Below are 11,608 nucleotides of genomic sequence, written 5' to 3'. Positions count from 1 at the left end.
TTTTATGCTAGCGCTAGTCTTCAATGTGGAATACAAAATATAAATATTAATGTGAAGAATTCCTGAAAACAAAAAACCAAGAATCTAACGACCAAATTTGGATAAACCCCACAAAATGTTCCCATTGCAATCTGAAAAAGAGAAAAAAATTTCTTCCTCCTAAAAATTAAAAGAAAAAAAATTGTCCCTTTTTCTGACCAGAAATAAAAAAAATGAAAAAAATAAATAATTTTCTTATCCTTGATAAGGGTGCTGTATGAGTGCCGAAACGATGGTGATTATTTTTACAAATGTTTTTTATTGTGATTTGATAATGATGGAAAAAAAATACGACAAAAATAAAAAAAATAAAAGAAGGGGATTTGGTTGGTTGCCTTCTCATTTTTCTTTCCTCTTTTTTATTTCTTGCCAGAAGGAAGGAAAATTTTTTTTATTTTATTTTTTATGAGGAAGATTTTGTCTTTTTCAGATTGCAATGGGAAAATTTTGTGGTGTTTGTCCAAATTTGGTTGTTAGATTCTTGGTTTTATTTTCAGTAATTCTTTACATTAACTTGATTATTGGACGTTAAATAGGATTTTAAATTTGATATTAATCTCATTTAAACACCTGAAATTCTGATATAAAACATTGTAATTTCAATTTTTCTAGGCATAGTAAAAATGTCACATTTTTATTATTTGACAATTTTTAATTTCTTCACAGATTTAACAGTACCTGTCATGTAGACAATAGGGGCAGTAGTAAATAATATGACTTGGATTTAAATTAAATTCGAGTAAGAATTTTAGCTCTTTAATTTGATTTATTTTACAAACTATTGCAAATAGTTATCGTATTGTACATATAAAAAAATCGAGATTAATGCAGTACTATCTGTATTTAAGTACACCAGAGTTCAATAATAGGTTTAAGGAGTCTGATATACCAAATAGTGGAGTAAAACTTATAACTAAACGCTTTTGCTTCCATTTTTCTATAATAATGAAAGTTCCACTTACACATCGCCATACTTGCAGATACAAAATAGCCCGTAAATAAAGCAGTATACAATTGGATACTATGATTCCTACATGACATTGCGATTCGACTAAAAATATTATCAAAAAAGGGGCTAACTAAAAAAAAAATTCTCTTTCAGCTACTATACATACACTTATGTTAGAAAATTTTTGTGGATTTTTTCATTTGAGATAAGTCAGTCGATTTTTCTCTTGCATTTATCACTAAAAAAATTCATTCCTGATAGGTAAACCAATGTTGGATATGATGAAAGATTTTCTCCTTAAATATTTCGAAAACTATTCAAAAGAATCCTAGCTTGTTTGGAAAAATATAGACTTGTGTTTTGATCATTCGCCTGATATCCTTAAATTTAATTTTTGATATTGAATTACGTTTTCAACTGAATTTGTTTTCAGGAAAGAATACTTTTAAGCTCGTAAAAAATTATAAATTAAAAATAAAATTATTTTGATGCATATTACAGACTTCAAGTTTCAGACTTTAGAGAAACTTTTGCACAAAATTAAATTATAAAAATTACGTAACAATCTACTAAAACTGTACATTCTTTGCACTCTTTTTCAGTTGCAAATAATTACGCAAATGTTCCACTGCTTTCGCAGCACATGAAAACATTTCTATAAAATTTTTCGATTTTTGAAGAACAACTTTATGACTATCAAATAACTTTGTGACTATTAAATAACTACTCTTATTTAGCTTTTACTCTATGAGAAATTAAGAAACAAATGCGATAAAAAAAACAAAAACGAACAAGAAATCCGGAGAAGTTCTTTTCATCCGAAAGGGCCTGTGGATTCGAAAAAAATAGTTTCTTAAGGTTGAGCGTGTTCCAACTTGTAAACGTCGTGATAAGCATTGCGAATCAACGCGTAAGGAAAGCAGCTCTCCAACAAATCCATCGTAAGGAATGGAGATTCTTGGACAATTTGGTCGAGAAGCAGATACACCGACTCCCTATTTTTCGTAGTTTCCTTGTCATTTTCCTGGCCCAATCTTAGCAAACTAGAAGAAGCGAGAGCAAGGAATTCCTTCATTCTGTCCTCGATATCATTCTGACCACAAATCGTAAAAAGCGCCCCAAAAATATTATTGATTGCAGTTGCCATGCAATGAATGTTATTTGAATGGCCCTCTAGAGAAGCCCTGTAGAAGGAATTTTCATTTCTCGCGAGCTTCGGAATTGAAACGGCTACGAAAACCATCAGAAGACAAACTAGAAGATGTTCGTCGTCGTCGGCCTCAGCCTTCTGAGTTCGGAGGGCTGTGGTCAGAGTGGGATCGACCTTGCAAGTAAGGCCAGCGGCTGAGGTCATTTCGGAAACGACTCGCATCGGGTCGCCTGACGGCAGATGGTGTTTGAAATCCAGAATTGAGCTTAGTAGAAATGGAATTCGTTCTTCGAGGACGTCGACAAGAGCAGCTTGCGCGAGTTGTCTGAAGCTCAGGATCACTCCGATGATTGTCACTCGCTGGAGCACGTTGTCTACTTGTTGCAGCCTCTTGAATTGTTCTTTCATGACTTCCGGTTTGTCGAAGTTGGTTCTCAGAGCGATCAGCACGTCCTTGTTTCCGGCAACGAGTTTTTTTAGTTCTTGCACTTGGCTCGAGATGTGCCACATTAGAGTCTCGTTTAACATCTTCATGCCTATAAAAATAATGGAAATAATTAATATTTCCAACTTTCAATATGAAATTGTTTAATTCAAAATCTTTCAATTTCAAAAAGCACTTACCGAGGGACAAATCACTCGGTTGACGAGTGTACACCAGATTTCACGAATTTCTCAAAGTATTCAAAAACATTTGAAAAATTTCATAAAGAACTCGAGGATTTCAAAAAATTTCAAATATTTTATAGATTTTAGAAAGATTTTAAAGACTTTACAAAAAGTTCAATGATTTCACAGACTTCAAAAAATTTCAAGGATTTCACAAAGATTTCAAAATATCTTAAGAAATCTCAAATATTTTTAAATATTTCACCAAAATTAGAAAGATTTTACAAAAATTTTAAGGATTTCAAGATATCATCAAATTTTCAATAATTTAACAAATACTTAAGATTTTCAAAAGGTTTAACACATTTTTAAACATTAAAAAAATTTCGATGATATCCAAAATTTCAAAACATTTTCAAGATTTCAATGGTTTTCAAGATATACAGTTTTCGCAAAAATGTTAACAATATTTCAGAAACATTTCAATGATTTTAAAGATTTCAAAAATATTTAATAAACATCTCAAAGGATTTTAAAGATTTCACAAAATTTTTTAATGATTTCAACGATTTCAGCAGATGCTTGCACACCAGATTTTAAGAATTGCCAAACCTTCTGCGCTTAAAATTCTAATTTATTTAACTTTTACACTTTAAAATTAAAACTGATTAATTGTTAAGATTTAAAATTCAAATTGTTCATTTTTTTACATATAAATTTGTAATTTGAAATTATTTAATTCTGAGAAAATAAAATTTTAATCTTGGAGAATTGAGACAATCAACAAATTATTTAATTAAAATTTTTTAATTATTTTTCAATGTTTTAAACAATAAAGCTCTCAAATTGAAACAATACAATTTTTGTAGCTTTAAATTATCAGATATATACTTTTGAACGCTTTTAAATGAATTATTCTAGAGTTAGTCAATTAACGCTTTCTATCATTTCAATTTGAATTATTCCATCAACTCTTGATATTTGAATGATTTTATCAGGTTTTATAAATAATATTCTGTATTACAAATTTAAGGTTTTCTCAAATCCTGGAAAAAAATCCCTGACAATTCCAGAATTTTTCCAGGTATCTCAAGTTTTTCCATGTATAATATTTCGCAAGTTTATTATAAATAGTGCTTTTTAGATTCTAGGAATTTAATTAATATTAGAAGATATTCATAAATATTTTAGAACGCTAGATTAATTAAATGATTAAATAAAACTGAAAAAATATGTGTGTGCAAATGTTTGGGAAAAATAACGTGGGTACTATTTCAAATTCAATTTAAAGCGCATCAAATTCCTAAATTTTCAAGAAGGAATTTGGATTCTTAAAAAAATAGATGAATTTTTAGTAGTTGAATTTTCAGCGAAAAAGATTAAATTTCTACCAAAAAGATAATTTAAAAAAACCCATTAATTTGCAATTAAAGAGTTTAATTTTCAACTGAAAAAGATGAATTTTGAAATAAATGAGTTTTGAACTAAAAAAGATCAGTTTCCAATCAAAAATGGAATGTTTAAATTTTCAATACAAAAAACAATTTTCCATACAAAAAAAAGACATGTCTTTTTAAAACAAATTTTATTTGACTGAACCAAGCAGCTTTAATTTCAACCAAAAAGTTGAATGAATAATTAATAATAAAAAAGATAAATTTTCAATCAAAAATTGAATAGTTTTTCTAGTAAAAAGTTAAGTATTAACCAAAGAGCCAAAGTTTCAACTAAAAGGATTAATTTTTAACCCAGAAGGATTAATTTCTACCAAATAAGTCAAAATATTGAATTGAAAAAGACAATTTTACAACCAAATATTGAATAGCTATATTTCCAGTAAAACAATGAACTTTTTAAACAAAACAAAATTTCCAACGAAATATTTAAAATTGCAACTAGAAAAGTTAAATTTTCAATGAAAAAAATTAATTTTAAGCGACCGAAAAACGAATTTAAAAAACTGTCTCATTTTTAAACCCAGGAGATGAATTTTCAAATAAAATGGTGAATATTTAACAAAAAATTAAATTTTAACAAAACAGTAACTCTCAATCAAGTAATTAAATCATAATTAAAAAAAGATGAATTCGGGGCAAAAAACTATTAGTTGATATTTCAATAAAAGAAGATTAAAATTTTCAATAAAGAATAATGTAATTTAATTTTTTTTAAAAGAATGAATTTTCATTAAAATAAATCAATTTTCAACCAGAAACTTTAATTTACAACTAAAACCGATCAATTTTAAACCAAAAACAAAACAGTTGAATTTTAGTTAGAAAAATGTATTTCAAACAAAAAAAAAAAACGAGTTTTCAAACAAATAAGCTAGAATAGGTTAGAAAACTGTATTTCAAACAAACAAAAAACGAGTTTTCAACCAAATAGGCCAATACGTTAATATAAAGATACTTTTACAAATGAACAATCATTGTTATTCCATTTAATATTGCAATTAAAAAAAATTAAGTACTCTCTCAACCAAATACCCTGACTTCAAAAAATAATCCCTTACATTTCCAAGTTTCTTCAGGTGTATAAAAAATACCTGACAATGCCAGGTTTTCCAGGTAAGGTAGACACCCTGAATTTTAAAAAAACCTATTTTCCGTATTTGACTAATTTTTTATTCTCAAATTCCACTTTCTGCATACTTTACCAAAGTTAATGGGGAAAATTTGAAACTTCACTCAATTAAAATTTAAAGTCTTCTCTTTTAAATGAGACCACGAACATAACAAAATATTAATTCATTCTCGAATTATGGGTTTGAAATTCAAAATGTCAAGATCAAACTTCTTGTGTAGTGTCACGTCTGAAAATTTTAATTTAGAAAATATATTTTACCATAGGGCCCGATGAGTTCCGCCAAAGCTCTAAGTTCATTGATGTCCGAAAACTCCTCAGCATTAAAAGGAATCGCTCCCTCGACAGTGAGACTAACAAAGGCCCTTTGGTTTCCAGAATAACAAATATTTCCAGCGCTGACTCTTCTCAGCAAAACCTCCGAGTACCATTGCGTGTAAAGAGCAGCTATCGTCTTCTCTCCATGACTGTCCAGAGTTTGTGTCTGCTGTAGCAAAGCATTATTAAAAACCCTCGTGATGTCGATATGCACATAGTTTTCAACAGTCTGCAGAACATTCATGTAGGCTCGAACACTGCCGAATAACTCTGAAGGTTTAGCAATTTCGCTAGTGTCCGGATTGAACATAACCATTCCGACTAAAGCCTGTGCAAATCTGTTCTCCAAATGCTGATGAAGATACTCTCTAGGTGCAAAAGTATATTCCCAGACGTTGATCGTAGGACAATAATTGATAGCATAACAGAGTTCAGTCAAGGCCATGTGCAATTTATCCATCGTCGTGAGATCTTCTCTAGTTTTTCTGTAACTCTCAATCCCCGGCTTGAGGATCTCGATCATATTCTTCTTGTTTTTGTCTTTCTTCTTTCGATTCAAAGTCTGCGATATGAGAACTGCGCAGTGTTTAGCGAGCAGCTTATCGCTCATATTACATTGTTCGTCACAAATCGTTGTGATGATGTTCTTCGCCTCCTTTGCCATTTCATCTAGGAACATATTCACGACCGACAGACTCCTTTCCCTGATATGGTGACGTTCCTCGGGGCAGAGCTCGTGTGTGCAACTTTGGAAGTGGCTGCAAATAAGCGGAAAAGCCACGATGTATCGATTCTGAGCTGGGAATTCGAGGCACATGTGGAACTGGTCCTCGAAGATCTTGCTGTAGAAACAAAAGATCGAAAGGTCGGAGGTGTCGACGAGTATGTCATCTAGATTGTCGACCATCTTCGTGTGGAAAACGACGGTATCCATGAAGGAGGCGAGCTCTCTATTGTCCATGAGATTCATGCCACTCTTAGCAATGGACATGTAGGCCTGGAGTCTGCACCAGTCGAGCCTGAAGGCTCTGAAGTCGAAGAGCTCATTGTCCTCCACTTGTTTGACTGTGAGACTCGCAATCTGCGAGCACAGGTCGCTCAAAATCGCTCCCTCTTCCTCCGGACAAACAGGTAGATTCTGGATCATCTGATGTAGAGCTGGCGCATCAAATCCGGAGAGAAACTGGACGTAGTATCGCTGAAGAACTTGGGAGTATTTTCTGACGAGCGCTCTAAGTTCCTCGCAGTGGAAGAGTAGCTCGGGAAGTTGTCTATCAACCAAGTCTTCACCTCCTCGTCCTTTGCCTTTCCCCTGATTCGGAGGATTGTCTCTGTGCCTGAGAAGCCAGAGGACTTCGTCTCTGGAATGCGAGAGGCCCATTAGAATTAGAAGCACCTTGGGGCCAAGGAGACCCGGCTGGTCAGTTAAAATTAGCCCCAGTTCTTTAAGGGCGGTTCTGAGGAATTTTCTCCTTTCTCTGTGGCGATATCCGGCTTTTTGAATCGCGTGGTTGTAGCATTCTTTCACCTCGGAAACTCTCTTGCCATAGCCTTTTATGCCCTCGAAAAAGGATTGGATATATTGGTGGATATAAATTACTTCGTCTCTGAAGAGGGCGAGAACCCAGCCGGATTCCAGAGCTGTGGTCCAGAGCTGGTTAGGCTGTTCTTGGCTGAGAAAAGAGTGACAGAGGGTGAAGCCAAGGATGACCCACCTTTCGACTCTGTCTAAACTTAGAGTCTCGCAGGACATTGTGTCGGTGGCTGCAGCTTTTAGGATTTGACCTGGACTACCGACCAGGCTGAGTTTTTGATCTGCTCTCCAAGTGTCGGCAGTTAAATTTCTCCCGGGGTATATTGGCCATAGGGAAGTTAGAGCGTTTTTCAGTAGTTTTGAGTGTGGTACGAATTCCTCGGAGAGCTTTTTTAGAGGGGTGTCGTAATCCATGATCATTTGACCCAGGCGTGGGAAGCTTTGGTCTGATTGGCTATGCACCTAAAAATATATAGTATTTATTAAGTAAGAAGTTAATTCATGGAATTATAATTAAAAAAATTGCAATCGCCAGAGGTTAGAAACTAATTCCATAGTAGTTTATTACGTCGCAAATATCAAATACTTTGTCATAATTAAAATACAATATGGCTTGTTTAAAAATAATTAGCTATTGTAGAATAGTTGTTAGTGGATTGTTTTTTGCTTCAGGGTCTGAAAGATGTCAAATTAATTGAACCAAACTTTTCGGTACATAATGGTGGCGCTCGTCAGTGGATTTATTTATTTTGTCGAAAATTACATAATTTTCTGTTAGGAAAGTAGGTTACAAATTGGACGTTTCTCATGTTAAATGAATTTTTTTTTAATCTTGATATTAGTTAATATCACAGTCGTACATCATCATAATTTATCTGTGGTCAATATCTCAGACGGAAACTATTTTTAAATTTGTGCTGTATTTGAAATGTAATAAACTGTCTTCTTTAATAAAAAATATTCGCGTAACATAATTACAATTATAATATTTATAAAAATTTCAAGTATGTTACAAAACTTGTTTTTATACTACATTTCATTAAATGTAATCCCCACTGAATATTATTAGTTCTTACATAATTTTGTATTTAAAGAAAAACATTATTTGTCTTTATTTGCTTCGTTTTCATCGTTATAATATTATAATATTCGTTATAATATTAGTCTTAACACATATATAGTTTGAATCCACAGTAACAAACTTCTTTAAACAATTATTTTACGAAATTGTAAGTTAGTTATTTCACAATTTAAAACTTAAGTTAAAAAATTGAAAATAAAGACTGACTAACGGCTTCAAAAGCAGGATTTGAAATTTGAATTTCCAGTCGCCATTTTGTTGTTTAAACACAGTTAAACATTGTCGTCCGTCGGAGTAACACCAGTTGGGCTACTTTCATGATTTTTAATAAAAGTTTGCAAATTAAAGTGAGCTTAACATTCTAAAATTAATTATTCGCGTGTTCTACAATAGCAATTGGAAAGATTTCGCTAATAAATCTTTACGGGTTTTCAATCCAATGAATTTCTCCGCGATGTCAATTTTTCTAACCTAAAACTACGAGTTTCGGCTAATCTCTAATTTTGGCTCGATTATTTTAACATTTTTTTGTCACCTGAGTAAAATCCTTTCAGTTTTTTGGTTAATTCTTTTACCAATTTTTAGCATATATATACGAAATATTGCGAACGATTAAAAATAGATTAATTTTTCGCAAACACAGATTTGACACATTCAAACTTGAAAAAATTATGGAGACATGTCGATTTGCCGCCATTTCTTTTGCAGTTATTTGCCGAAAACTACATATTCAAATATATTTATTTGAATCAATCTTCGGAAATACGATTACACTTAATTAATTATTAATCAAAACGAAAAAAAGCCTAAGTAAATTTTTTTCAGGAATATGTACAACGGTTTTCAACGATGACAATCGAATTTGGCGGTCGCAATTTTTAATCGCCCTGATTAAAGTGAGTTTAAATATCGCATATTGATAATTCGGGGTTTTCAAGACAGTAATGCAAAATATGTGGCTAATTAATGTCTCCGCGGCCTTACTTTTTTCTAACCTCGAACTAACGATTCTCGCCCAATTTTGAAATTTGACGTAATTATTTTTCCACTTATTTGTGAATTGTTTTATCAGGTTTGATTTCGACTTGTAAAAATGATGGAAACAGCGTTGATTTGACAGCATTTGTAGAGCATAGCGGTTTTTCACATTAACAATCGAAATTAGAATTGACAGTCGCTATTTTGTTAGTTAAACATTGTTGTCCGCAGCGGTCACTTCGGTCCAGTTATTTTCTTTAAAAACGTGTGAATTAAAGTGTGCTCTTAATTTTTAAAAATTGACTACTCGGGCCTTTCGCGAATATACTTTAAAATATTTCCTCAATTAATCGTTTTTGACATCTACCCCACATGCGTTTTCCGAGTTTTGCGGCGGCAATTCTTTCTAACCTCGCATGCCGGCTTTCTAAAATTTCAAAATTTATCGCAGTTTTTTCGATTTGCTGCCTCTGTTGAATTATTTTGGTTTACAGTTAAATAGAAATGCGAAATTTGATGTTGAATATCAAAATAGTATACATATTTAAAAGTCGGTTCTTTTTTTGCAAACTTTTTATAGCCATATTCGTTTTCTGAAATATTTAATCATTTTAGACATTGGAATACATTGTCGGAAAGTTAATACGCTTTACTTAATTATTAATAAAAAAATAAAATAACTTTGACAGTCACAAATATTGGAAGGAAATATTTAGAATGATTTTTAACATTGAGAATCGACATCTTCATCATTAATAAATCATTAATTTTCTGAACACTTTAACCTTGAAAATTTGGATATCGTACGTTTATTTTCGGTCTCACTTGCTAAATGGTGAACAGGTTGTGATTTTGACGAAAAATGCATAAATGGTCAAAAAAGTTACATTTACTTCGATTTGTGTTGAGCTATTATATTCACAAGTGCAGTTGTTTAGGACAGACAATGAAAATCTAAAAAAAAATGTTGTGCAGTGGCCAATGACTTTGGAACGTGAAAATCTTCATACTTAGGATAACTTAGTTTTCAACATCAAAATGCCAGCCTTGGTGAGTGAATAGTACTTAAACTTATTTTCTGCATTATAATTTCATTAGCTCAAAAACGAAAAATGTGGTTATGTTGCACTGGTACTATATACGATAGGTGTAAATGTAAGGGACCGTTACAAAAATTAGATGAATTTTTTGATAAATATAACTTGAATGGAGTTGTAAAGTAGCCACTACCTTTCCTTTTAAATACTGTAATGATTAGTAGAAAATGTAATATTAAAAAAAAATGGAAATTAAGTGCCTGAAGTAAATTAAGCATAGAAAATGAACCTACCATTTCGTGAGCAGCATTAAAGAGTCCAAGAACTGCTTTTCGATCCTCCACTTTTGAAAGTAGGATCATTAAACTGACATAGGTAACAACTAGATCCAGATAGCCTTTTGTCAAATCGAAATTAATCGTGATATCCATGTGAACTCCACAAGCATCCATAGTTGTTAATAGTTCACAAACATTATCTTTAAAGTCCAGGAGGTCGACGAATGTGTAATAATACAAGGACAACGACTTTATAATCTCGTTCCTTAGATTTGTGATAGTTTGCAATCCTTTAATATCAATGTTGGGGAACTTTCTGACAATCGTTTTAATAGAAGACTCCAACGATTTGTCGGATAGGAATCCAGGTTTAGATTTAGCATCGCCACAGGCTTTCTTTATGTTGTAAATGCGTGTGAGCATACCGATTCCACGATCGTTTAAAATAGTCAGCTTCTCAGCCAGCTTTTGCTGGCTAGGAACGATGGGCCGTGCCATAATTGCTATTTTCTCTTTTCTATCGAGATTTAAATACTCACGATATTGTCATGATTAGAGGTTTGATTCAGTCTACGGTTTCCTGTCACAGGAATGCCCCACCCCGAGTTCCTGCTTTTACCGAAAATGGCTAAACCTTTGCGGAGGTTCGATCGCCTGAAAACATAGCGCATTGCGAGGTTAATTAAATGTAGGAAATGAATCACTGATTACTGGAAACGTACCAATTTTATTGCACAACGGATCCCAGAAAACGCTGACATGAGAAGCACTATAAACCGCAAAACTTTGATTGCTTTGATTATACGACGTGAAATCCGAAGCAAATGACATCCTAGATCCTGGCATTTACACTAGCAGAATAACCAACCGGAGTCGATACAATAAGAAATTTCCCTAAAAATGGTGAAATTCTGCTCCCACTGTTGGTTGGCCTGCATATTAAATATTTTCCTACGGTCGGTAACTGCTTTTCGAGAAAAAAAAATACTATTGGCAAAGATTTGCTATTGCTCAATTGGTTCACTAAAACTTATTCACTTTTTTACGAT

At 32.5% G+C, this 11,608-nt stretch overlaps 1 protein-coding gene across 1 annotated transcript; it reads right to left on the bottom strand.

The window, feature by feature from the left end:
* Window positions 1-772: 772 nt before the first annotated feature.
* LOC117171196 (membrane-associated protein Hem) lies at window positions 773-11,394 on the bottom strand. The gene is made up of 4 exons (XM_033358275.1): window positions 11,282-11,394; window positions 10,575-11,213; window positions 5,595-7,647; window positions 773-2,674 (listed from the first exon to the last, which is right to left on the bottom strand). Exons 2-4 carry the CDS (start codon window positions 11,055-11,057, stop codon window positions 1,842-1,844), a joined length of 3,369 nt encoding a protein of 1,122 aa, XP_033214166.1. The 5' UTR covers window positions 11,058-11,213; window positions 11,282-11,394; the 3' UTR covers window positions 773-1,841.
* Window positions 11,395-11,608: the final 214 nt, after the last annotated feature.

The sequence above is a fragment of the Belonocnema kinseyi genome, chromosome 4, assembly GCF_010883055.1.
Source record: "Belonocnema kinseyi isolate 2016_QV_RU_SX_M_011 chromosome 4, B_treatae_v1, whole genome shotgun sequence".
In the NCBI taxonomy this organism is placed as follows: Eukaryota; Metazoa; Arthropoda; class Insecta; order Hymenoptera; family Cynipidae; genus Belonocnema; species Belonocnema kinseyi.
This window is presented reverse-complemented; position numbering and strand designations above follow the sequence as displayed.

Excerpts from the sequence above, each read along its gene's own strand:
- LOC117171196 (XM_033358275.1), bottom strand. The coding sequence starts at position 11,057 with ATGGCACGGCCCATCGTTCCTAGCCAGCAAAAGCTGGCTGAGAAGCTG. Across the intron at positions 7,648-10,574 it reads TTAATGCTGCTCACGAAATG|GTGCATAGCCAATCAGACCA; the intron begins GTAGGTTCATTT and ends ATATATTTTTAG. Across the intron at positions 2,675-5,594 it reads GGAACTCATCGGGCCCTATG|GCATGAAGATGTTAAACGAG; the intron begins GTAAAATATATT and ends TTATTTTTATAG.